Source organism: Panthera pardus, unplaced genomic scaffold (genome assembly GCF_024362965.1).
Source record: "Panthera pardus isolate Hobbes unplaced genomic scaffold, ASM2436296v1 HiC_scaffold_24, whole genome shotgun sequence".
In the NCBI taxonomy this organism is placed as follows: Eukaryota; Metazoa; Chordata; class Mammalia; order Carnivora; family Felidae; genus Panthera; species Panthera pardus.
In genome coordinates, this window is record NW_026526810.1 from 65249551 (window position 1) to 65277369 (window position 27819).

General features: G+C 42.0%; 2 long non-coding RNA genes and 2 gene segments (V, D, J or C); 3 read left to right on the forward strand and 1 right to left on the reverse strand.

The window, feature by feature from the left end:
• The first annotated feature begins 1906 nt into the window (after positions 1-1906).
• Positions 1907-3183, forward strand: LOC109255674 (T cell receptor alpha variable 24-like). The segment is given in 2 exon segments: positions 1907-2061; positions 2222-3183. Coding segments are annotated over 2 exon segments (537 nt in total).
• A 3357-nt stretch (positions 3184-6540) lies between these two features.
• Positions 6541-19658, reverse strand: LOC128772986 (uncharacterized). Its single transcript, XR_008417138.1, has 3 exons — positions 19282-19658; positions 9322-9412; positions 6541-6884 (listed from the first exon to the last, which is right to left on the reverse strand). It is a non-coding gene; the product is annotated as an uncharacterized LOC128772986 (long non-coding RNA).
• LOC109255689 (T cell receptor alpha variable 3-like) lies at positions 11588-13874 on the forward strand. The segment is given in 2 exon segments: positions 11588-11861; positions 11993-13874. Coding segments are annotated over 2 exon segments (435 nt in total).
• A 1582-nt stretch (positions 19659-21240) lies between the features above and the next one.
• On the forward strand, positions 21241-23069 carry LOC109255699 (uncharacterized). The gene is made up of 2 exons (XR_002075326.2): positions 21241-21725; positions 21899-23069. It is a non-coding gene; the product is annotated as an uncharacterized LOC109255699 (long non-coding RNA).
• The last annotated feature ends 4750 nt before the right edge of the window (positions 23070-27819 follow it).

Genomic DNA, 27819 nt, shown 5'->3' on the forward strand with positions numbered 1-27819 from the left:
CATTTTAACTTTTAGAATACATTGGTGTATATTTTATAGTCATAAATGATAAAATGGTATCTATCTATATATATATATATATATATATAGTGCGTTAGTGACATACCTAACTTTTTCTTAATTTTTTCCCATATTACTAGGCTATCTAGCTTATCTGCAAGTTTTCCGAATTGTCGCAAATCTCCCTTGCAATTTCCGGCACATTTATTGAAAAATAAACGTATAAAAGTGGATCTGCATGGCTCAAACCTGTGTTGTCCAAAGGTCCACTATATGTCTAGAGTCCTCGCAATTCCAATACTAATGTAAAGGATTAAGATGGACTAATCTGTGTGTTATTTATCCAGAATTGTCAAGATTTCTACCCTGCAAGTCACTTAAGGTATGATTTTTTTAATGTTTATTTATTTGAGAGAGAGAGAGAGAGAGAGAAAGCACTCAAGTGGGCAGAAAAGGGGGGGGGGGGGCAGAGGATCTGAAGTGGGCTCCACGCTGACAGCAGAGAGCTCCATGTGGGGCTTGAACCCCCAAACCACGAGATCATGACCTGAGCCAAAGTCAGACTCTTAACCAACTAACTGAGCCACCCAGGTGCCCCAAGGTATGATTTAACTTATGTAAGGTATCTAGCGGTCAGTTGGCTTGGCCTCTGTTTCAGGCAAAGTAGGTGGCTAAAAATTGCAGATTCTGCCCTATTAGTTACAGGAATGCTCCCTCTGTCAGAGGCATGCCTTTCTTCTTGAGGACCCTGCCCCTCCAATGTGTGAATGAACTCATCAGTGGATCAGTATTTTCAGCAGATACACATTTTACATCAAGTGGGCTTTCTGAGCGGTGAGGACAGACTCTCAGTATCACTGAGGCGTCTGAATGCCGTGATCTGAAGAAAAAAGGAGCTTGACTCGGAGTGGCTGTTGTTTTTCTCACAGCCCATCCCTAGCCCTAGCCCTTACACTTCTGAACCAGGAGATATTTCTAGGATTTCTGTCATGAACCACAGCCACATCTCTTTTCTTAGAAAGGAGAACTATAAATTAGCCATTGAGATGCGTTTGCAACCTACTCCACTTTTCAGAATATGATTTGAGTCTGTGGAAAACACTCTTTAATATTAGTCACTAAACCATGCTGTTTCCTTACTTATTTTAGTTGTTCACAGGAAGGGGTTTGAAACCAACTTATACCACCAATTTCCCAGAAGTAGATATATATTCTGAATAATCTTAATTCCTGCAATCGTGCACTATTACTTTTTTTCTGGGCACCTCTTATTTCTCCAACTACATTTTGAGCTCACAGAAAACAGAGAAGGTTGCTTTTGTAATTTTCAGAGCTCAGAGGGAAATCCTAGGCACAAAAATCACTGCTTAAGCAAATGCATGTATGTTAAGTCAAACTAACATTATACCTCAGACTCTTGACTTCAGCTCAGGTCATGATCCCAGCGTGGTGGGATCGAGCTCCGCTGAGCAAGCAGCTTGCTTGGGATTCTCTCTCTCTCTCTCTCTCTCTCTCTCTCTCTCTCTCTCTCTCTCTCTCTCTTTCTCCCTCCCTCTGCCCCCTACCCCACTTGTGCTCTCTCTCTAAAATAAAACAAAACAAAATAAAATAAATACATTTTTTGAAGATTCATGGAAAGATTTCTAGCCAAAGTGCTTTCCCTATCCCAGATTGCTATGGCACCTGTAACTCTCTCTGAAGCAGAAAAATGGCAGTCCATGATTAAACAGCCAATGTCTCATAGGTTACCCATTCTCTTTGTGTGGCATTTCCCCAATGCTTGTGGAGCTGGCATCAAAAAAAAACCCCAAACAAACAAAAACAGTGTTTGATCTCTCCTTTTGAACCACAGGAAACTGAATCTAGGGCAGAGTTGGTTGGTGTGTTTCCAGGACATTTAGATGAGCTTGTCTGTGATTGGCTGTGCAACCAGATGCGACATTCTGTTTTCTGAAACAGATCTAGGCTGCAGAGCGTTCCTCTGCGGAGATCCTTGGGTAGGATCAATGGAGAAGAGTCCTTTGGCAGCCTCGTTGCTAATCTTGTGGCTTCATCTTGGCCGTAAGTCTTTGGGTTGCCAGAGAGATTCTGGACAGTCGTGGGTGGTGATGGAGAAGGGGGAGAGTGTGGTCAGACACCTCTAGGTGTTACTTGGGAACGTGCAAAGAAAATGGAAACTGTAGAGACCAATTTCTCTGTCTGACCCTGTCTTTCTCAACAGGAGTGTGCAGCGTATTGGATGTGAACCAGTATCCTTTGTCGCTTCATGTTCACGAAGGAGAAAACACCAATTTCACCTGCCATTTTCCTACCAGCAGTTTTTATAGTTTACAGTGGTACAGATGGGAACCTGCAAAAAGCCCCAAGTTCCTGTTTACAATTGCTTTAAATGGGGATGAAAAGGAGGAAGGACGAGTAAAAGTCACTCTTGATACTAAGAAGGGTTCTAGCTCCTTGTACATCAAAGGATCCCAGCCGGAAGATGCTGCCACATACATCTGTGCCTTGACAGACACAGTGCTCTCCAGGCACCTGCAGCCCATACCCAAACCCGTGGCTGGTGCCACTCTGGTCTCAGCGTTGACAAGTGCCATGTGCAGGGTGGAAAAGGCAAATTCATTGAGTTACAGTGTTTTCAATAATCAGAGGAAAGTGCAGACCCAGATACACAAACCTTCCAGTCACTGTAGCTCCCTCAATTAACTGGACTATTACTAAGCCCCACTGACCTCAACTCCCACCGATATATTAGCTGTGTCACTGAGTCGGGTCCCTTGCTTCCTCTTTTGGCATAACCGATTCCAGGTGCACTAGATGGTTACTCCAACCTAGGTAAAGTAATCTGGTTAAACTAGGATAATATTTACTCCTCACTGTTGCTACATCCTAAGCGCTAATCATTCGGTCATGTCTGTTCACATGCATGAGTGGAACATGTGAATGTGCCCTCTTCTCACTCCTGGCAAGGAGATCTGCCTGTGTCATACCCGGAACAGGCAATGCCAATTTTGGTTTTGGTTCAGTTCAACTTGCCCCCTACGTGATCTGGATTTCATCTCTTCTCATATATGGATATTTGCATTTTTAAAAATCACTTGGGAGGCCTGAAAGGAGCACGGATAAGGGAAGCTCACTATTATGCTTGATCTATCCCCTAGTTTGTACTGGGATTGCGATATTGAGTAAGTAACTGAACTCGATGAGGATCTAAGTTTCTTTCTTTGTCATTTCCAGGCATATGAGGTGGGTAGAGCATCTGGGGCTGTGCTCATTTTGCAGACTTCCAAACAATCCAGTAGTTTAATACCCCATTGGTGCTCTAGAGGCCTCTAATTCTGGAGCCTTTTGGGGTTTGGTTAACATGAATTAACTCCTTTCTGGGCCTTTTCATCTCATAGCTTGTCAGCTTTCTCCCGACATCTACATTAATGACTGCTCATCCAGCTTCTGTCCGGCTTCTTAAATTACGCTGCCAGTGCTCTCTTTGTCTCTTTCTTTTTGTAGATTTTTGGGTTTTGAAATCTCACTCCTGTCATCATCACATGTAAAAAAAAAAAAAACAACTGCATATTTTGAAAACAGTATTGGATTGTATACCGATCCCTCAGAGTGGACCCTTATTTAAGAGGCACACATATGGAAAGATTGTTTTTCCAAAAATCATTCACAAGGTAGTAATAACTCCATCTGATGGTCAGACTGGGAACAGTTGAGCCTGTCATGTTATTGGAATGTGTGTAGAATGGGAGGTGTGTAGCACAAGACTGAGTGAGGAGAACGTACAGTCCATTGCCCAGTAGCGTTGTTGGAGGAAAACAACACAAGAGAAGGCCATTCACTGTTCTAGCCACTGGTCAGCTTCCCAAATTGGATCTCCATTATTACTGTCATAAAGATCAATGGTAGAAATTTCTAATATTTTCAGTAATAATCCTGTGGTTTTAGCTAACTCTGAATTGGTAGAAACAAAAGGCACAGAAGACAGTCAAGGACAATGTTTGGTTCGTTTGCACATTACCGCAACACAATGCTTCACAGACTTTTTCATGTAACAGGACAGAGAGAAATCGGTTGCATTTGCACAGTGCTTCCGGACAGAATGCCACTTGACACTGGTCCATGACTCCAGCTTCTCTGGGCCCCTTGCTTGCCTTTGGATGCGAGGGGATAAAGCTCTTTCCACACATGTGGCCAATTCCTGGATACAGTGGCACATACTTTGGAAAATCTACTATTAAAAGCATGGGGGAAATGTAAATCTGGAATGCAGACTCCTTACCAAAAAAATATCTATACCCTTACAAAAGTGTAACCAAGGAAATATGAACCACAATTCTCAGTCTCTGAGTGCTAAAATTGATCTGACATTGAAAATGGTCTGTCAAATTTTGATTATTCACAGAGATACAGGCATGCTCTTGTAAATAGCTCCACAGTGTGGGGGCGTCTTTTGTTTGTGTTTTAGAGTTTAGTAAATGGAATGAGAAGAACAAGTGAAGTATAAAAATCACATTGAACAAGATAGTCTTACATCTTCCTGTTTATTGTAGGGCCCCAGCGTGAGCAATCAGCCACCTGCTCCTGTGCTGTGGAAGCCCAGGGCTCACATCACACCCAAGCATTGTCACCATGCCTTCTGTGCCAGAGCGGGAGCGCTGGGGTCATATTTGAAAAGAAGTTCGGTGAAATAGGCAGATGTTCCAGGTGGAACTGTTAGAAACCATCAGAAGTCAGATAAAGGAAAAACACATTTTAATTCTTACCAATTTCTCCCAAGTCCTCAACAAGACTCTTCAAAGGACTTCAGTGCCATAACAGTTTGCTGCAGAATAAACCACCCCAAAACTTTTAAACAGCTTTTAAACAGCTACCGTTTTACTATCTCATGATACTTCTGCTCCATGTGGCGTCCAGGGGCTTCACTGGACTGGCACACCCCCAAACTGCTTGCTTAAATGTCTGGAGCCTTAGCGAGAATGCCTGGAAGGCTGGCCTCAGCTGGAACACCAGGATGGCAAGGCTCGTCTCTCATTTGCTGTATTCTCAGAGACTGTTCCTCCCCACATGACCTCTGGAGTGGTCTTTCCAGAAGGGAAGCTGTATATTATATCTTATGTGGTGGCTCAGGGTTTTCAAAATCACAAAAGTGGCGGGGTGCCTGGGTGGCTTAGTCGGTTAAGCATCTGACTTCGGCTCAGGTCATGATCTCGTGATTCTTGGGTTCGAGCCCAGGCATTGGGCTCTGTGCTGACAACTCAGAGCCTGGAGCCTGCTTCGGATTCTGTGTCTCCCTCTATCTCTGCCCCTTCCCTGCTTGTGCTCTGTCTCTCTCTCAAAAATAAATAAACTTTTTTTAAAAAAATCACAAAGGTAGAAACTGCCAAGCGAACTTAACATTTAGTCCTAGAACTGCCACGATGTTCCTTCTGTGGCATTCTGTTTGTTAAAGTGAGTCACAAAGCCAGCTCAGATTCATTATGTAAGGGGAGCATGGAATTCAGGAAGAACAGACAGTGGGGGGGGGGGGGGGGGCATCTAACCAAAAAGCGAATGGAATAAACACATTCCTTGGATGATTTTATGGCCTCTTAATTGTCTGTTGCCTCTAGTCTCTACTCCTTTGGATCTAACTTCTACATAGCCACTAGAATTATTATAAAATATATATATTTGATCAGATCACTTCTTGCTAATCTTTGGGTAATGAGGAACCATTAGAAGTTGTAAAGATAAATTCTATATTAAAAGATATGAGTCCGTTTACGTTTCCCCCCTAAGTTATCTTCTTTTTTTTTAAGGTTATTTATTTTGAGAGAGAGAGAGAGAGAGAGCACGCACCTGTGAGCACACAAATGAGTGGGGGCAGGGCGGGGAGAAGGAGAGAGAGAATCCCAAGCAGGCTCCATGCTGTCACCTGAGTCAAAATCAAGAGTTGGACGCTTAACTGACTGAGCCACCCAGGTGCCCCTCTTAAGTTATCTTCTATGTTCACCTCCCACCCCTTTTCACTACATGCCACAGATGTGTATCTGCTATTTAAAAATTCTAACCACTTATTCACACACTGAACTCTTTCTTAAATCTGTGCCCTTGCAGATGCACCCCCTTTGCCCGGAATATACCTTCCCCATTGTAAAATGTCTACTCATCCAACTTGTCCAGTTCAGACAGCATTGTGTACCTCTTATCTGAAATCTCATAGGATAACACATAGCATTTTAGTATAAATATTCTTGAATCTGTACTCCCTCGTGATTATTTTAACAAAAATATTTGCTACTTTGAGCTGTCTTATATTTATATTCAGTGCAAGGGGCGCCTGGGTGGCTCAGTTGGTTAAGCGGCCGACTTCAGCTCGGGTCATGATCTCGCGGTCCGTGAGTTCAAGCCCCGCGTCGGGCACTGGGCTGACAGCTCAGAGCCTGGGGCCTGTTTCAGATTCTGTGTCTCCCTCTCTCTGACCCTCCCCTGTTCATGCTCTGTCTCTCTCTGTCTCAAAAATAAACATTAAAAAAAAAATTTTTTTATATTCAGTGCAAGCATTTCCTACTGGGAGGGGAGAGATTCCTTCTACTCCTCAAACCAATTCCTTCTTCTCTTCATTTAGCAAATTTCTACATCACGCCGTGGGGCCCAGAGACAGTTTACAACAGAGAGTACGGTGTGTGTTGGAGAAGAGCAGATTTCTCCCACGCCAGACGTTCTCGCTCCAGGTTAGGCTTCCATGTGCACTGCAGCCCTGCCCTTGTTCTGCCCAGAAGTGACACAATGATTCAAGTTTCCACAGTGCCCCTTCCAGACTCCTTGCTCTTTTGGCATGGGAAGGAGACTTCATTATCACAGCACTGGTTTTGCCTTCATTTGGGGGCCCCGAACCAACATTCCTGGGAAGGAAAGAGGATCCCAATGGCGTGTATGTCCAAAACGTTTATCTTAACTCACGGGATTTTCATTTTCTAGCTCATCCTGAAACTGCTAAAACAGAACATGTTCTGTTTCCATATTATTCTTTAATTCAAATTCAGATCCACTTTTAACTCTAACTTGAAGTGTTGAGATTTCTGCTATTAAAACATCTACATGGCAATACTTCAAAGACATTAGAGCGCCTATAGTGGATTAAACCATGAACCTCCCAAAGAGAAGTCCGCTTCTTAATCCTCGGGAACTGTGAATGTGACCTTACCCGACAAAGAGCCTTTGCAAAAGTAATTAAATTAAGAATAGCAATATAAAATCATCCTGGATTATCCAGGTGGGTCATAAATCCAATGGCAAATGTCTTTTTGAGAGACACACAGAGGAGAAGGCCGGGTGAGGCACTCTGGCTAGAGGTGGAGTTTGGAGAGATGCAGCCACAAGCCAAGGGATGCCTGGAGGCATCAGGAGGTGGAAGAGGCAGGGCAGGATCCAACCCCTGAGCACTCAAAGGGAGCATTGCCCTGCTGACACCTTGATTACATACTCCTGGCCTCCAGTACTGTTAGAAAATAAGTTTTTGTTATTCTGAGCCACCACGTTTGTTACAGTAGACCTAGAAAACGAATGTGGTTTCTCCCTAAAGTAACTTGACTGTCTACATTCCCAAAGGGTATATGCAAGCACACACATTTATTTATCATTTAACAAATATTTGAGTACCCACTGTTTGCCAGGTATTAGAATAGTTTGTGGGAACATGGTGATGAACAAAGACAAACTGATTAAGTGACTACCACACGTCAGGGACTTTACTTGTGATACAGTAGTGACCAAAACAGACAAAATTCCTTGTTTTCATAGACCCCACATTCAAAAGAGGCACTGTCCAACAGAACTTTCTGAGGTAGCAGAAATATCTATATTCACACTGTCTACTAGCCACTAGCCCTACGTGGCTATCAAGAACTTGAAGCGTAGCTAATATAACTGACAAACTAAATTTTATTTTATTTTTACTTCTTTAAAGTTTTTATGGATTTATTTTGAGGGATGGAGGGGTAGAGAAAGAGAGAGAGAGAGAGAGAGAGAGAGAGAGAATCCCAAGCAGGCTCTGAGCCCGACGCGGGGCTCAAAGTCACAAAGTGTGAGATCGTGACCTGAGCCGAAATCGAGAGTCAGACACTTATCTGACTGAGCCACCCTGACACACTAAATTTTAAATTTTATTTAATTTTAATTACTTTAAGAAGCCTCATGCAGCTAGTAGCTACCATATAGGTCAGTGCAATTGTTAAGGATGATATCTAGTACACGCCCTCAAGGTAGATGAATATGAGGCAGCTCAGACAATTAACAGATCATTATCACACAGGGCAGTAAGTACTGTGGTAAGTGAGATTGAAAATCTTTGGAGCTGTGGGGAGCTATTCTACCCACGTGTTTTAAGGAAGCCTTCTTAGAGAAATTCATATGTGATAGATAAGACCTCTTCTTTCAAATTATGTTGATTTTTTTAAAAATCACTGATATGTGAACAAGTAACACATTGGGACAGTAGAGATGACCTCTAAACTGGTAATTAATAACCAGGGTAATCTGTAGGATGACAGAGAAATAGGTACTTTTTATCTTCTACTTTGAGATCATGGGTGACCTAACAATAAATTATGAGTCTTTTCCCACATTTATTTAAATACCTGTGACCTAGTATGTTCCATTAGCTCATGCACAGACAAACGCTACTTTTTTCTGGATGAAACTGGGAATGCCAAATGGAAGTTTTATTACCTGTTGACATCCTAGTTTTAAATCACAGAACCCATTTTTTTTTTTTTAAAGACAAAGTATTCCTCCCTGAACGGTATCAGCAACAGTAAACTTTTTTTCCCCAAGTCTTGACAAATATAGGCACCATTTGAAGTAGAAAACAGTGGCTCAGTGGGTTAAGCATCTGACTGCCACTCATCTCAGGGGTTCCTGAGTTCAAGTCCCGCATCGGGTGAACTGGAGCCTGGCTTCCGGTAAAAACCCGAGCCCTGCGTGTCTCTCTCTCTCTCTCTCTCTCTCTCTCTCCTCCCCCTTGCTCATGTGTACCCTCTCTCTCTCTAAAAACAAACAAGTGTATAAGGAATCGGTTATAAAATCGGCACGTTTTGAGTCTGGCCCCCAGGAGGCAGCATCTGCAATCATAGACCCTCTTCTGAAGGTGATTGAGAAAAATAGTCTGATTGGCTACCTGAAATTGCAGTCACTTCTTTCCCCTTTCTTTCCAAAAGGCAGTGTAGTGGTACACTACATTTCTTTGGGTCTGGGAGACTCTTGTAACAAGGGAAACACATTTAGGAGCAACCAGATTCAGTCATTCTTTCTGAAGAGGAAGAAGAGGAAGATGTTATTTACAGTACCAGTGTTGATCTTGTGGATGCAAATATCACGTGAGTTTGAGATTTCCCTGATTGCTTCCAGAGAGCCCAGCATAGTGGAATACCATCTGCAGGAATGAGATTTTTCTGATTAAGAGCAAAAATATTGGAGAGGGGGAGCTAAAAAATAAGAAAGTTAGAGGCACTTGGGGAGGGAGACAGGGAAAGAAGGAGAAAATTAGACAAGAAGAGTGTAGCTCAGAGAATAGAGATCTAATCAGATTTTCTCTGATGCCTCCCATTGGTTTTTTGTTTGTGGTTTTTTTTTTTTAACAGAAGTGAACGGACAAGAGATAAAGCAAATTCCTCAATTCCTGCTTCTACAAGAAGGAGAGAACTTCACCATTTACTGCAATTCCTCAAGGACTTTAAACAGCTTACAGTGGTATAAGCAGAGGCCTGGGGGCAGTCCCGTCCTCTTGATCACCTTAGTTAAGAGTGGAGATGTGAAGCAGAAAAGACTGACAGCTTGGTTTGGAGACACTAGAAAGAACAGTTTGCTGCACATGGTGGCCACCGAGACTGCAGATTCAGGAGTCTATTTCTGCACAGGGGCACAGTGTTCTCAAAGCACCTGCGACCTGTCCCCAAACCTTGCTGTGGAGCTCCAGGAGCAACCCTTCCTTATCTCTCTTTAGGGCAGGAGTCAGAGAAAGCTGAAGGCACAATGTCTGTGTAAAGTTAAATGTTAAATAATTTTAAAAGAATCTCCAGACTCAGATGGCTTAATTGTGAGAATTCTATTAAACATTTGAAGAATTGGCATGAATTTTAAACAAGTTCTTCCAGAAAATAGAGAGTAATTGCTAACTCCTTTTATGAACCTAGTATTACTCCAGTACCAAAATCAGACAAAGGACATACAGAAAACTGCAGAGTTCCCTCATGAATGACTATAGGCACAAAATTTAACAGAATATTGGCGAGTAGATTCATCAATATATAAAAAGAATAATACCAAACGCGAATGGATTTTTCCCAGGGATGCAAGACTGCTCTGCTTCAATGTTTGGAACTTAACTGATGCAATCTACCTTCCTAACAGGCTAAAGAAGAAAATCACATGATCGTGTTAATCTATGCAGAAAATAAGTTTGCCAAAATTCAACATTCTCGCTTGCTAAAAATTGTGACAAACATAGGAGTAGTGAAATCAAATCATTATTGATGGTGGGGCTTTCAAAGTCTTCAGCATTGCTCTGTTGAATGTCCCTTTGTTCTTAAAAGTCCTTTTCCCTTCTCTTTCTGGACACCAGTCATTTCTGACTTGTCACTTACTTCTCCAGGCTACTCTTTGAGGTTTCTTTGGTACGATTTCCACTGCCCTCTCTTTGGTGTTGGGTTCCTTGGGCATTTCCCTTAGTTTCTATTCTTTTCTCTGAGTATTGCTTTTCTCAGAGTATTGCTCTGAGTGTCTTGGTGAAATTATATCTACTATTTAAAGGGAGTACTATATCATAAATAATATAGTGGGTGAGGAGCTGGGCTTGGTGTATAACAGAATTAGATTCCAATTCTTATGTTGTCCTTGGACAAAGTATTTAACTTCGTAAAGATTTGATTTCCCGTCAGTAAGTTAGGATAATATCTACTCTAAGGGACATTAGTAGTAAATTATCAGTGGTTAATAACACGGATTTTTGAATCATTCTAATGGGACAAATTCCAGTTGTCACTTACTGTGACCTTGGAGAAATTACTAACTTCCTTCCACATTTCAGTTTTCTCATTTATAAAATGAGGATGGTAATACTATTTCCTTCATTTGGCCAAATAATAGTACTTACTTCTTTTTTTTTTTTAACGTTTATTTATTTTTGAGACAGAGAGAGACAGAGCATGAACGGGGGAGGGTCAGAGAGAGGGAGACACAGAATCCAAAACAGGCTCCAGGCTCTGAGCTGTCAGCACAGAGCCCAACGCGGGGCTCGAGCTCACGGACCGCAAGATCATGACCTGAGCTGAAGTCAGATGCTTAACCGACTGAGCCACCCAGGCCCCCCTAGTACTTACTTCTTAAGATGAAAACAGACTCTTAGTAAGCAGCCCCTTAAACACACTCTCATCAGATTATAATGCTAAGAAATTCATTCAAGCCTAAATAGGAGCAGGAAAAAGACAGGCACAAAAACCTTGACACGATTTGTTACCATATTTGACCCCCAGAGGGTGATATTGTGTAAACTGGAAGAGACTCTTCTAAAAAAAAAAAAAAAAATTCTACCTCACTTCTGTGAGCTTCTTTACCTTACAGCTCAACAGAGGCACACATTCTGAGTAGGCTAGACACCAGGAGCAGTCATTGTCAAGGAAGCGTCTCTTACTATCTCTAGAACTTAGCCTTTGAACGGGGATTTCTGGAAACTCAAAGTTTCCTTGTTACAAAGACTCAGCGCAATCCGGCAGGCTTCTTCCTGCTCCTCAGGGGAAATCTTCCAGAACACAGCCATCAGCTTCCTCACCGCCTAGCTATGTGCTCAGTGACCATCCTGCTGTTTGGAATGCTCTTCACAGTGAGTAAGTAACACTGTATTTTACGCTCCTGCCTCCATGTCAGAAACACTGTTCTGACTGGAATCTGCAGGGAGACACTGTCTCATTTTAAGTACGTCTGTCCTGGTCTCACTGACTCAGCATTGATGTTTCAGGAGGAATGGGAGCCCAGTCAGTGACTCAGCCTGATGCCCAGGTGTTGGTCTCTGAAGGAGCCCGTCTGGAGCTGAAGTGCAACTATTCCTCTCGTGGAACGACTTATGTCTTCTGGTACGTGCAGTACCCCAACCGAGGACTCCAGCTTCTCCTCAAGTACATATCAGGGGACACCCTGGTTAAAGGCCTCAACGGTTTTGAGGCTGAATTTAAGAAGAGTGAAACCTCTTTCCACCTGAGGAAATCCCCAGCCCTTGGTAGTGACGCGGCCGAGTACTTCTGTGCTGTGAGTGACACGGTGCCTGGGACTGCAGGGGTACCTGAACACAAACTTCCTGAGACACCGCAGTTTTCAGAGACTCAAGGACACAATCTGACTTGTTTTTAGCAAAGTCTGTCATTTGATGGAAGTGAGCAAATGGAGGAAGAGACCTCTGGGGGGGGTGCTTGGCTCCTGGCTCCTGAGGATAAATAGGAACTTCACCGTGTATCTTCTTTTACTACTGGGTCATGTAGACAAGTCCTAGAACAGAGACACTTGTATGGATATTCTCCTGCCATTTGGGGATATTGCATTCTAGAGGGTCCGGATTCCACTTTAATGTGACCAATACTGACCTTCTAATCTTTCGCTTTCTGAACTCACCTCCAACATGCTCCCCACACCATCTTTTGCTTTTTTTTACTTTCTAACAGCTCCATTCTTTCAGTCTCTGGTCATAACTCAAGAGTTATTTTTGATTCTTATTTTTTCTCTCACTGTTGACATCTAATCCACCAAAAATTCCAGGTGGCCCTATCTTTAAAATTGATCCATAATCTGACCACTGTTACCATCTTCACTATACCTCCCTGGTCAAGCCCCCCTCATCTCTCAGATGAATTACTCTGAGAGTCTTCTAAGGGTCCCTTGGCTTGTCCTCCTACACTTCCTCCTCCTCCTCCTCCTCCTCCTCCTCCTCCTTCTTCTTCTTCTTCTTCTTCCATTTTTTTTTTAAGAGCTGGGTCAGCCAATCAGCTTTTTAAAAAAATGTTTATTTATTTATTTTTGGGATAGAGAGCGGTAGAGAGGGGGCAGGGGAGGGGCAGAGAGAGAGGAAGACAGAATCCCAAGCAGGTTCTGCACTCTCAGTGCAGAGTGTGTTGCGGGGCTCAAACTCACGAACCTCGAGATCGTGACTGAGCCAAAATCAAGAATCAGGTGCTTAACTGAACCACCCAGGCACCCCTACAGTTCCTTGTTAATACAGCAGTGTCTTCCTCACTTTGGGCTGCTGTATCAAGTACCGTTGACCAGGTGGCTTATAAACAACAGAAATTTATTTCTCACAGTCTTCAAGGCTGGAAGTCTGAGATCAGAGTGCCGGCATGGTTGGGTTCTGGGGAGTATTCCTTCCCAGACTGCAGACTGCCAACTTCTCGGTGCATCTTCATGTGGCAGAGAGCAGAGAAGAGCAAGCTCTGTCAGGACTCCTGTAAGGTCACTAATCCCATTCAGGGCTCCACTCTCATGACCTCACCTAATCCTAATTACCTCTCCAGAGCTCCACCTCCTACAATCATCACATTAGGGGGTGGAGTTTCAACAAATGAATTTTGGAGGGCACACATTCAGTCCATGACAAGCAGCCCATGTGATTCTTTAAAACATAGGTCAGGGGTGCCTGGGTGGCTCGGTTCAGCATCAGACTACAGCTCAGGTCATGATCTTGCACTCCGTGAGTTCGAGCCCCGTGTCTGGCTTTGCACTGACAGCTCGGAGCCTGGAGTCTGCTTCAGATTCTGTGTCTCCCTCTCTCTCTGCCTCTCCCTGACTCACACTCTGTTTTTCTCTCTCAAAAATAAAGAACATAAAAAAACATCTTAAAAAAAAAAAAACAAGAGCAACACAGGTCAGATCATGTCACATAAATGCTTTCAGTAGTTTCCCATTTTTCTCAAAGTCCTTACAATGGCCTATAGACTCTACATGATCTTCTCCTGTTACCTTTTTAAAATGCTAAGGGGGAAAAATTAGTTTTCAATCCTGAAAACCACAGCCAATGAAAATTCCCTACTGAGATTATGGTAAAATAAAGACTTTCTCCAGTGAAGGAAAACAGAATTCACTGTTAAGTGGACCTACCTTAAAAGAAATCCTGAAGGAAGTTCTTCAGACTGAAAAGAAATGATACCATAGGAAAATCTGGAACTTTAAGAATGAAGTAAGAACAATGGAAATAGTAAAAGTCTGGTCGTACGTAAGAAATGAATTTTCTTTTCTTATTTAAAACATGTATAGCTACTGAAATCAAATCATTGCAACATTGATGGTGGGGTTTTCAAAGTCTCGGAGCGCCTGGGTGGCCCAGTCGGTTGAGCGTCCGACTTTGGCTCATGTCATGATCTCACGGTTTGTGAGTTTGAGCCCCGCGTCGGGCTCTGTGCTGAAGGCTCAGAGCCTGGAGCCTGCTTCGGATTCCGTGTCTCCCTCTCTCTCTGCCCCTCCCCCACTCATGCTCTGTCTCTGTCTCAGAAATAAATAAACATTAAAAAAAATTTTTTTAAAGTCTGAAATGGAAGACATCCAACAGCTATAAAATGAAGGGGGGGTAAAATAACCTATACAATCATAACATTTCTATATTTTGCTTAAAGCACTGAAAAAACTCTAAATAGACTGGGAAAGGTGAGGCAGTAGGCACGCTACAGTCCTTAGAAAGCATACTACATAACATACTACAAAAAGAAAGGGCAAGTAGATGATAGAATACTGCGAAACAAAATCAGAGTATGCAAACAGAACACGAACAATAAAATGATGGACCTAAATCTAATCACATCAATAATTATGTTAAATACAAATATTTAAATACACAAATTTAAAGAAATTTAAAGACAGACATTGTCAGTGTGGATTTTTTTTGACTCACCTATGTACTGTCTCATGAAACCCATGTTAAATATAATGACATAGATAGATTAAAAATAAAAGTATGGGAAAAGACATCCAGGCAAACACTAATATGGAAAGGCTATATTAATGTCAGACAATTTAAACTTCAGAAAAAGAAATATTACAGAAATAAAGAGGTATATTCCATACGTATAAAAGTTCAGCTTACTAAGAAGACATAACAGTGTTAACATATATGCATCTAACTTCAGAATGCTGGAACCTAAAACTATTAGAACTGAAAGAAAAAAAAATAGACAAATCTACAATTACACTTGGAGACCTTTACCCTTTGTGCTCAATAAGTAACAGAATCCATAGTCAGAAATCAGCAAGATTATAGTAGACTTTCACAACACTATCTACCAATTTGACCTTATTGATACATATTCACAGAACACTTCGCTAAGCGATGACAGAAAACACATGAAGCATGCTTAGAATAAAGAACTTTATTCTTTCATCTTTTAAAGAATTACCAGTTATGACGATCTGCCACAAAACAAATGCTGTATACACATGATGGACTACACTAGAACACTATAAGGTAACCCACAACCCACATATGTGGGGGGGGATTGTGTATATATATATATATATATATATATATATATACACACACACACACACACACAACATGTATATATATACACACATACATAAATATAATTTGCCATTATTTTGCTGTATTCATTTATATTTTATTTCTCCTTGCATGTTTCTCCTTCCTGCTCACTTGTGTTTGAGCAAGTGGTATATCTGTGCTTCGACATGTAAGTGATGATGTCTGGCAAGCAAGCTATATTTGCTGACAGAATCTTCTGGCTTGTTTGTAAAATCCTAAATTTATTCAAAAATGTATAGGGTTTATGGAAAGTGGTAGAGGTTGATGAGAGGGTTTGTGGTGGGAAATAAGAAGGAAAAAGTGGCCAGGAGAGAAGAGCAGGGTCTGCAGGGCCCAGAGCAATAGGGGGGTGGGGGGGTGGGGTGGTCAGGTCATTGTTTCTTGACAATTCTCTTAGAATTAGTGAGACCCAGAGTGGGAAGGCTATTTGGTGACTTTAGGAAGAGTTCTCAGCCTTGAGACAGATTCTTGGGTTCCTGTAAACCTGAAAGGAGAAGACTTCTACTTGGAATACCCACCTAACAGAAACAGTCTATTGTATATTGGATAGTATTTAGTATATGTGCTGCTGAAGCGAGCACAGTATTGGATAGTATTTAAAAAAAAATTTTTTTTAAGTAAGCCCCACGCTCAGCTCAGAGCCCCAACATGGGGCTTGAACTCACGACCCTGCAAGTAAGACCTGAGCTCAGATCAAGAGTTGGATGCTTATCTGACTGAGCCACCCAGGCACCCCTGGATAATATTTTTAATATTTATGAATCCTCCCTGAAAGGGTCATGTTTCCACTCACAGATCGGAGGGACATCGTTACAGTTTGTGTAAATAATTCTTGGCAAAGAGTGGAGCTGGTCTCTGTCTTCATAACCACACACATAATTCTATTTCTTGAAGTCTAAGATCTCAACAGTTCTGAACTTCAAGCACCTTAGGTTCAGATGCTTGGCCAGGCTGGGTGGAGAAGCTTAGATCTTATGGCTTCCCCTTGGATTTGGGCACTAAAGCTGTCAAAGACTTTCCCAACAGGCTAAGGGATGTAGCAGAGTCACCCTTGTTTGGGGTTATCCAGGGTTCTCTGCAAGAACAGTAGAAAAAATGTGTAAATTCTATAGCAAGATTAAATTTATATGTCTTATGCTGCCTTGCCAATCAACAAGAAGAGTTCTTGATCCCTGCATGTCAAAGTGAGGAGAAACACTAAAGTTGCTATTCCTGTTCCTGTGTACGCTTTAACGGGGATAAACAGAACCTCAGGAAGGATTGCCAAGATCCTGTTTGTAACAAATTTAAATTGGAGTGAAAAAGAAGAGAGAAACCAAGAGTTACCCTTACCACTAAGGAGATTCAGGGCTTCAGGAACATTTCAGTTTCACCAATTAACCTCTCTGTTTTGTATTCTTTGGGCACCTGCAGCTGGTCCCCAGTCCTGCTGCTGGGGTTGTGACACCTAGCGTCAAGGCAGCAAAGTTGTTCTCGACAGGCGTTTTGGAAAAGCAACCCCAGTGAATCAAGTATTTTTAGTAGTCTGAAAAAATTATCTCAAAATGCAAATATATACATTTGATAATATAGCTATGCCTTAATATGGGCTTTGCCAACTTCTCTTCCTCTGCATCAGCTAAGGAAGTCAGTAACTCGGTCCATCCTCTTATTTTTTGACGTTATATAATGTGACACTCTAGGCCACTCAGGCCTACACACTGAAGTATAACAATGGCTTTTCATAGAGTTCTATCTCCCCAATGTTAGTTACATTAACTTATTTCCCACACTTGCATAACTGGGGCCTGCAATGTGAGTACTTTATTTTTGTTCTAGTTTCTTCCATATCTTCCACGGACATTTCCTTCTTTGTGCTATCTCACCGTTCCCTTTTCTGCCTCTCTTGGTGCCCTAAAAGGAGCTGGCAAGAGAAAACTGACTTTTGGCTCTTGTCTATCCATCCCTATTCTGTGATCTTAGACAGCCTTCCTCTATTCTGAAAGGACAATTTCACCTACTCAGCCTCTCACAGGGCCATTCTAAAACACCTTCTAGAATAAAGATGTCCATTTATCAAATAAGAAACTAATAAAGACTAACATAAATGATGGGCTGAGCCTCATTGTGCCACTGAAGTAAAATATACACTGGCTGTTTTGTAAGTGGATCGAATACTAAGTTGCAAACCGGCCAGGGGTTTGAATTGCTCACAACATATAGTTACTTGTATGAAACAGAGAGAGAGTTGGGTTTTTAAAAAAATTTTTTAATGTTTTATTATTGTATCTTTTTTTTTTTTTTTTTTTAATTTTTTCAACGTTTTTTATTTATTTTTGGGACAGAGAGACAGAGCATGAACGGGGGAGGGTCAGAGAGAGAGGGAGACACAGAATCGGAAACAGGCTCCAGGCTCCGAGCCATCAGCCCAGAGCCTGACGCGGGGCTCAAACTCACGGACCGCGAGATCGTGACCTGGCTGAAGTCGGACGCTTAACCGACTGCGCCACCCAGGCGCCCCTATTATTGTATCTTTGAGAGAGAGACAGACAGACAGAGCATGAATGGGGGAGGGGCAGAGAGAGGGAGACACAGAATCAGAAGCAGGCTCCAGGCTCTGAGCTGTCAGCACAGAACCCGATGTGGGGCTTGAACTCATGAGCTGTGAGATCATGACCTAAGCCGAAGTCAGACGCTCAACTGACTAGGCCACCCGGACGCCCCTAGGGGGAGCTGTTTTGATGACTTAACCAGGAACACAGGCCAGTTAATTAATTTATAGCACCTGTGAGCATCCAAAGTCACTAAACCCTAGATTACAAAATTAAGCTCTAGCACTTTGCACAGTAGCCATCTTCCAAAGAATTGTATAAAGCTACTAGTTGACTTGAATAAATTGAGTACAATATGAGACATTTTTCTTGGAAAGAGAAGATGCAATCTCAGCTGTGGATAGAACAGGTTTCCCTCGGCAGAGATTTAGGAGATAAAAACACAAAATACCTCCGGCATCCATGTTACAGACTTAAGTTAAGGGAATAAAGATATCTCAGGGGTTGAGTTGAGGAAGGAAGGCAAGGACATGAATATCCACAGCTGCGGTAAGAGGAAATATGTATTTGAATATTCATAACGCTCAAGGTAGTTTCAATAGATAAGTATATGTATTTCCTCTTGAATCCACCACCTCGCTTGGATGCATATTTATTCTCAATGATCTAGGATGGTTACCATACCACTTTTGCATCAGACTTGTTCAAACTTTGATGAGGTGGGGATCTTGTTAAACTACAGATTATGATTCGGTAAGACCTGTAACTCTGCATTTCTAACAAACTCCCACGTGCTGCTGTTGGTCTGCTGACCACCCCCCCCCCCACCCTTGGCAAGGTTTACACCGCCCGAGAGGCAGTATTCTAAGCTGGTCAGGTTTGTGCATTCATCAGGTGCACTGCCTAGATTCGAAGCCGGACTCTGCTCTATGATCCTGGGAGCTTAATTAACTTCTGTACCTCCATTTGCTCCTCAGGAAAAATAAGAATAATGTTAGCTACCTCCCAGAGTTGATAGGATGAAATGAGTTGATTTATGTAAAGTGTTTAGAGAAGTCGATAACTGCTAGTTGTATGCATAGTTTATCAAGTTTACCAAATCAAAAATACCTACGTTTTGGCCCAACTAGATACTTTGTATACCGGTTTATTAAAAAGGGAAAAGGTGACTAATTGGATCTTGTGTGCTTGTCCTACCTCTTCACACAACCCTTGTCACAGGCCAGGACATTCACACGGGATGGGTGATTTCCCTTAGGATGATTGTGGCTAACGATGGTGACGTGCTCTTGGATGTTTCTGGATAAGGACCCCGCTAGACCTTTTTGCTCAGTCCTGTTGAGGAGGAATTGGAGGAGTAGAGATGAGCTTCAGGGAATCATAAAAATAGGTTGATTGAAACATCGTCTGATTTATGTACATAATCTCAGTGTACCCGCAAGACATACCCATAAAATAAGTAGTGTAAGCCCTGCTCTACTGAATAGGAAGCTATTACATGAGTGAGTGAAGTAAATTGATGTGACCTCACTGGTAATTGGCAGTGATGCCTTACTAATCTAAATATGTCTGACTCCAGCACCAAATCATTTAGTCAGAAGTTATCCCTCCTCCACCAAAATACATATTTTTAAAGTCGGCTTTATGCCCAGCTTGAAATTGATTTTGGCTCTCAAGATAAATAAATAAACTTAAAAAAAAACCCCGTCGTCTCTTGAGTATTGGCATTTCGAGCAATGCGCAGCTGATGTTGAGGCTCAGTAACAATCATACACTGAGAGAAATCATTGTGTTGTTTGAGCATAACTGGTTTTTATTTTCTTTTTAATGTATGATTATAAACAGATCCCTTTATAGAATGGGCACACTGAGGAAAGATTTCTCCAACAACTGACGAAAGTTGATGGTGATCCCATTTGACTTCAGAATCTGAAGAGCTAAATAGTAACTTAATTCTGTCGGCTATTGTGAATAGTGTAGCTCATGACAAAAGGGTGATATAGTACCTAAAACTCAGTAGTACGTTATGGAGCATAAGATGGCAGAGAAGGCCCAAAAACATTCACCTGGAGAGCCATCATGCTGAACCAAATCTCATTACACTTGGATGTAGTCACATGGCCAACACTGATTATCTTTACTAATGGCTATGAACAGTAGCTAAAGCAATCATGAGGCCATTTACCCAAGATTTTATGATATTTGAATACACAATACACCCACATCACAATATCTGTATACTTGAAGCACTATATTAATGCACACACACACACACACACACACACTCTCACACATTGATTCAATAATTTGTTAGCCATGTATTGACATTTTTCTGCCTAGTAATTGTTAGGGCCACAAGAGTGAAAATGGTGCAATCTTTCTGTCAAGGAACTTGTAGGTGAATCCAACAAGTGCAATCACAACACAACATGTTGAAGACTTTGAGAGTCATGAATCAGAGACCTAATGGCAGAGTAATGCGATAGATATCAGGAAAGTATTCTTAATTAAAGAATATCAACAGGGTTATTCATCTTAATTTGGTAAAAATAGGTTCATGTCTGGGTGCTTACCCATGCCATATGACCCAGAAAATATACCACAGTTTCACACACAAACACAACACTCATATTACACCTACAAATGCAGTTTACAGACACAGTTCTGCTCAACATGCTTGCTGAGGATACCGGAAGTTATAAGATAGTATTTCCATTATCTTCTGTTATTCTGTCTCAAAATGATAAATTTTTATTTTTTTATTATTTTTTAATGATTTTTTAAATGTTATTTACTTATTTTTAGAGAGAGAGAGAGAGCACAAGCAGGGGAGAGGCAGAGAGAGAGGGAGAGAGAGGGAGAGAGAATCCTGAGCAGGCTTCCTGCCCCTCCTTGCACACAGAGCCAGACATAGGGCTCAAACTCATGAACCGAGAGACCATGACCTGAGGTGAAACTAAAGTCAGACGCTTAACCAACTGAAACACCCAGGTACGCCTCAAAATGATAAATGTTTTTAAAATTTTTTAATGCTTATTTATTTTGAGAGAGAAACAGCGGCGGGGCAGAGAGAGAGGGAGACACAGAATCCTAAACAGGTTCCAGGCTCTGAGCTGTCAGCAGAGAGCCTGACACAGAGCTGGAACTCATGAACAGTGAGATCATGACCTGAGCTAAAGTTGGATGTTTAACCGACTGAGCCATCCAGGCACCCCAAAATGATCAATTTTTAAAAGGATGTATTTTCTATTTCTGAGAAAGGTCATTAGTCTCTACTTATATCTTGGTATTTGTGCATACCAAATGAAACTAGGAGAAATAAAAGCATTACTGAAAGTAAATCACTTTCCTATCTCTCCACAGGAGGGTACTGTCTCAAAAGGCAAAATCCTTCAAAGCAGAGTGTGAGGCTGGAGGAAGGGGAGGTTAGAGAGTGAATAATTCAATTGGCTGCCACACAGAGACCTCTGCCTTTTTACCCAGATCCAAGTGGGTGGGAAGTGTTACTCTAGTTCAAAAAAGCCTCTTTCAGGAGGGTATCTTTCAAGGGCAGCTAAAGTCAGTGACCAGGGCCATCCTGTGACAGGAAGAAAAGATGTTCCTGAAATTCTCAGTGCTGATCCTTTGGATTCAACTGGCATGTGAGTTTGAGAAGTTTCCAGTTACCTTAAGTGGAAATCCAAGGGAAAATTAAAAGAAAAAAGGGAGAGGGTGAGGGAAGGAGCAGGTGGGGAAGAGGGAAGAAAAGTCATGTCAGGCTGGGAAAGAGTCCCCAGTTCCGTTCCCCAGTGCCCACTGCTTTGGTTTTCAACAGGGCAGAGCACCCAGCAACTGGAGCAGAGTCCTCGTTTTCTAAGCATCCAGGAGGGAGAAAACTTTACTGCGTATTGCAACTCCACAAGCACGTTTACCAGCTTTCAGTGGTACAGACAGAAGCCTGGGGAAGGTCCAGTCCATTTGATGACATTATCTAGGAGAGGAGAAATAAAGAAGCAGAAGAGTCTAGTAGCTCAGTTTGGTGAGGCAAGAAAAGACAGCTCCCTGTTCATCATTGCCGCCCAGGCTGAAGATGCTGCCATCTACATCTTTGCAGGGCCACAGTGCTCCCACGGCACCTGATGCATGTACCCAAGCCCTACTGCAAGCTCTGTCATGCTGCTGCTGAGTCCCCCACCCCCCTACCCGGCCCTTCCTCCCACATTTCCTGACATGAACAGTGGTAACAATCTCAGGCTCTCATGGAACCATCTCCACTACCTTTCCAGATATTTCCCACATACACTAAAGAACAAGATTCCTCTGTCGTGGGATCACCTTCTAGAAATGCATCTCACTATCTGAACCAGTAAAAATATGGGTCTACAGCTCCCTGGGGTGGGCAGTGGGGAGAAAAGAAGGGAGTCAATAGAGAAGAAAAATGAATATAATGGTCAGAGTGCATCGTAGTTCCAATGAGTCATTCTGTTTTCCTAAAGACCACAGCCAGGAATGGTTAGTCCAAGGGGACAGAAATGAATGATTTTGCAGCTTTATTCTAGTAGAGTTGATGAAACTGGAGTGAAAGTCAGAAGTATAGTAAAAAAAAAAAATAATTAGAAGAAAGTTGGTACTTTTTTTGGCAGAAAAAAAAATGCCTACTGTGTACTCCAGTAATATCCCAACTGTGATTCCAAAGCAATCTCTCCATTTGGTGGTTCTGAACTACTTACACATTAGCTACAATTGCCTGTATTTACACAGGATTTGCTTGGTGATTATTAGACTTTGAGTGGTAGATATCAATAACTTCAAGTTTTCAAGGCTGAAGAAGATAGGATTTTTTTGGTTTCCAAAAGAAATTTTATTTGAGTGTAGTTCACACAATGTTACATTACTTTCAGGTGCACAACATAGTGTTTCTACAAGTTTATACATTATGCTGTGCTCATGGCAAGTATAACCACCATCTATTACTATGCAATGCCATTAAAATATCATTGACCATATTCTCTATGCTATGCCTTTTATTCCCATAAAATATGCTGTGCCATACTCATCCCATAAGTAGAGGCTTGTACCTCCCATCTCTTTTCCCCCAGTTTGCCTCCCCCATCTCCTCCCCTCTGGAAACCACCAGTTTATTCCGAAGAAGCTAGTTGACAGTTCCCTCCACCTGGTAAGTCTTCCACTGGCCTACTTTTATACTTGACAAATTCCTACTGGTCTTTAAAGCAAGATGAGGGGCACCTAGGTGGCTCAGGCAGTTAAGTGCCCGACTCTTGATTTCAGTTTGGGTCATGATCTCACAGTTTGTGGGTTTCAGCCCCACAACAGGTTCTGCACTGACAGAGTGGAGACTGCTTGGGATTCTCTCTCTCTCTCTCTCTCTCTCTCTCTCTGTCCCTCCCCCACCCTTGTTCTTTCTCTCTCTCTCTCTCTCCCAAAAATAAACAAACTTAAAAAAAAAAAAAGCAAGATGATATGCAAAGCACATGGGTTTTGGAGTCACAAACATCAAATTGCAAATCTTGTGTGCAATTTTCTAGCTCTGTATCCTTAGGCAATTATTTATCTTCATCTAAGCTTCCTTGTTAACACATGTTAATAAGAACACCCAGGGGGGCCTGGGTGGCTCAGTCAGTTGAGAGTCTGACTCTTGATTCTGGCTCAGATCATGATCTCATGGTCTGTGGGATCGAGCCCCATGTCAGGTAGAGCTTGCCCCTCCCCCCACCCCGCACTCTCTCTCAGAATAAATAAATACACTTGAAAAAAAGAGAAAAAAAAGAACTCCTATTGTGCTGAGTTATTATGAATTAAATGAGATAAAATATACAAAATTATATGAAGTCCCATGTGCAACATATGTACTCAACAAATACCCTGTAATGATATGATTATTAATGCCTCTAAGGAAATGTTATCACTACTGCGAAGTTTGTACTGACTTCTCAAGAAGGAAAGATATCATCTCTGCCTAATATTCTGGATCCCCACCTTAGTGGTCAGGAAAGCAGACATGGCAAGTTGCCAACCTAATCCACATTCTCTTCTGCCTCCTTACTTACAGAACTGTTGATAACCCATTTGGGCAACTATCTCCCCACCTTAAAAAACAAAAAAACAAAAACAAAAAAACCCGTGCTACATTTCACATCCTTTTTTACAACGAAGGGTTGCATATAGCACAGTTCTGACCAATGAGACATAATCAGAAAACTGCTAGGAGTTTCTATAATGTTTTTGCTCTCCTGGTACAGGACTACATTTTCCAGTCCCCTTCCCCAACTCTTCTTCAGGCAACACAGAAGTTGTAACTTATAATCAAGGAAAGCCCAGGCCTGGGTCTCCTCCCCAATCCCACATTCATCTTTTAGAGGCCAAGTCAAGTCCCTTCTTCAGATTTATTTGTGTATGAAAACTCTTTAAAAAATTTTTTTTAATGTTTATTTACTTTTGAAAGAGACAGAGACAGAGCATGAGCAGGGCAAGGGCAGAGAGAGGGAGACACAGAATCCTGAAGCAGGCTCCAGGCTCTGAGCTGTCAGCACAGAGCTGGACGTGGGGCTTAAACTCGTGAACCACAAGATCATGGCCTGAGCCAAAGTCAGATGCCCAACCCACTGAGCCACTCAGGCACCCCTGTGCATGAAAACTCTTCATAAACCACGATTTGATTGAATTTTTTGTTACCTGCGGCTAAACACAACCCTAACCGTAGTAGGATTGACATAAAATGACGTGATTTTCAGAGTTCTTGGGTAAGTGAGGAAAAAAGATTTGAAGCAAGTGCTGTGTTTATACAAGGAAGGCACCTGCATTCATACTGATTATACGTACTTCTTAAAGTATTAATGTTCACATAATTTTTATTAAGAATGAAACCTTCATCTTCCATGCCAAGAGGCCTCATTTAAAAATTTCCATCAATTTCTTACACTCGTGGGAGACTGGAATTCACTTTCTCATCCAAAGTCTTTTCACTATAGACAATATCCATTTCCATGCGAATAACTAATAACTGCAGTTTTATATTTTCTCACTCTTAGATTCCAAAGGCCATTTTGCTGTTGCTTTTAATTCCATACTGTTCCAGTAACCTATTCCAAAGGCTTTCCCTGAAAGTTTTATCATAGGGAACTCCTTCATTTTGAAGATCGTACATAGAAATTAAAGCCAAAAAAATAAATTCTAGGGGCGCCTGGGTGGCTCGGTCGGTTAAGCGTCCGACTTCGGCTCAGGTCATGATCTCGCGGTCCATGAGTTCGAGCCCCGCGTCGGGCTCTGTGCTGACAGCTCAGAGCCTGGAGCCTGTTTCAGATTCTGTGTCTCCCTCTCTCTCTGCCCCTCCCCTGTTTCTCTCTCAAAATAAATAAGCATTAAAAATTTTTAAAAACATTTATCATTTTGAGGCGTACCTGGGTGTTTCAGTCGGTTCATGCTCTGTCTCTCTCTGTCTCAAAAATAAATAAACGTTAAAAAAAATTAAAAAAAAATTCTAATTCTCTGTGGTATAAAGAGGGAAGGGCACTCTCCCAGTCCCTTTTATTAGAGTACTTTTGAAAACTTGTAATTATGAATCTTTTCTCTGTCCCTTTGAGGTGTGTAAATCTTTTAAAAAGCTGACCAAGCCTCTTGCCAGTTTTACAACCCAGGGATGTTTCTCTCAAGCAGGTGGAAGCCAGCTCATTGAGATGTAATCATGAGGAAGGATGGCATTCCTGCCTCCCAGTTTCTGTGGGAGGAGATGAGCCCAAACTCCACAGACGCCTTGCTCTAAGTTGCAAACTCACCTTCTGTCCTAAAGATATGAGAAGTTTCTCTTTCAGATAAAGGCAATTAGCAAACACAGGGTGGCTACCCCAATTCCCAGGTAAATTGAGGGCAAATTATGACAAAGGACGCTGTCAAGTTCTCTTACCTGAGGACTAATTTCTGTTCATGTTGAGAAAACACTTGTAATGGGTTGTATCTGCCCGGCTGGCTATATAAAGGGGTAAAATTTTTGCCTGTGTTTTAAGTATTTTTTAATTTTTTTAATGTTTATTTATTTTTGAGACAGAGACCGAACATGAGCAGGGGAGGGGCAGAGAGAGGGAGAGAGAGAGAGGGAGACACAGAATTCAAAGCGGGCTCCATCCAGGCTCTGAGCTGTCAGCCCAGAGACTGATGTGGGGACCATGACCTGAGCAGAAGTCACTTAACCCATTGAGCCACGGAGGCGCCTCTTGTCTATGTTTTGCAATCTCTTAACAAATTGCCTGTGGTGCACATTACATTCTGGCTTAATGATTCCTCAATAATAAAACTCTTTCTTTTCTTCCTTTGTGGAGAGGTGTTCTGGACTGGCAGGAGATTTTGTTTTCATTTCCCCAGAAGAGGGCCCAGTGTCTTTCCATAATCGTTGTTCTTAGTCGTCTCTCTCCCTGAAAGGTGACGCGACACTGTGAAAAGAGCCATAGCCTCTCATGGCTCTGCCACTTAGTGGCTGGGTAACTCTGGGCATTTTATACTAGCTTTGTGAGCATCAATTTCCTCCTAAGTACCTTGGAAGTAAGTATGGTACTTACTTTACTGTGTCATCATGAGGATTAACCATGTTTTGTGAATTGCCTAGCATAGTGGATTAAAAATGAAAAAACTTGAAAGTAGGCACCACAGCTTGGATCAGATACACTCGAAACTTCACTTGTGTCCCGGTATATGTTCTGACAGGGAATATGGAAAGGACTTTTCCTGCTTTCAAGGAACTCCCTCTCATGGTGACTGGAGGTCCATTCACCACTTCCCTCAGCCATCAGGCTGCAAGACCTATGAGCTGAAGAATCCTCTGATGTACCACCTCCATTCAGATCAATCATTTCTAAGAGCACTTTGGACACACTCCATGCTCCAGGAGCTTCTGAAAACATACCGTCGATGTCAAAGGTCACACTCAGAGACCCTGGGATGGGGGCCACATTACTGCACATAATATGGTGTCAGCCCTAGGTTAGTCCACAAGGGAACGCTCTAACCTGAGAAAAGTGTTATGATTCACTTTAGGATTCATTGCTAAATGAAGAATGAAAATCTCTGAAACAGAGGGTTATGAATTTAGGCCAGGGTAGAGGAGGAGGAGCAAGAGAATAAATATGTGGCCAGAGAATTGTTAATAATGTGCACAATCCTGCTTTCTCATCACCCATTTTCTTTTCTTTTCTTTTCTTTTCTTTTCTTTTCTTTTCTTTGCTTTGCTTTGCTTTGCTTTGCTTTGGTCCTATCTCCAAAAGCCAAAATAAAGTTGGAGATTAAAATAAAACAATTTGTGGGGTAGCTGGGTGGCTCAATCGGTTGGGTGTCCAACTTCGGCTCAGGTCATGATCTCATGGTTTGTGAGTTTGAGCCCCATGTTGTGCTCTGTGCTGACAGCTCAGAGCCTGGAGCCTGGAGCCTGCTTCAGATTCTGTGCCTTCCTCTCTCTCTACCCCTCCCCCACTTATGCTCTCTCTCTCTCTCTCAAAAATAAATAAACATTAACAAATTTTTAATTAAAAATAAAATAGAACAATTTGTTTCATATTTCTGTAACTTTAGAGTTTCATGAATCCATAGTTTTTAGTATCAGGGACCAATATGAGCTTTCACTTATTTGTCTAGAAATTGTTGTTCTTCTCTAAACCATGCTCTTACCTCCTATAAGATCAGAAACTCAAAGATAAGAAAAATAAAAGCAAAGAAAGAGGCGAAGAAAGAAGAGGGGGAGTACATATGGGC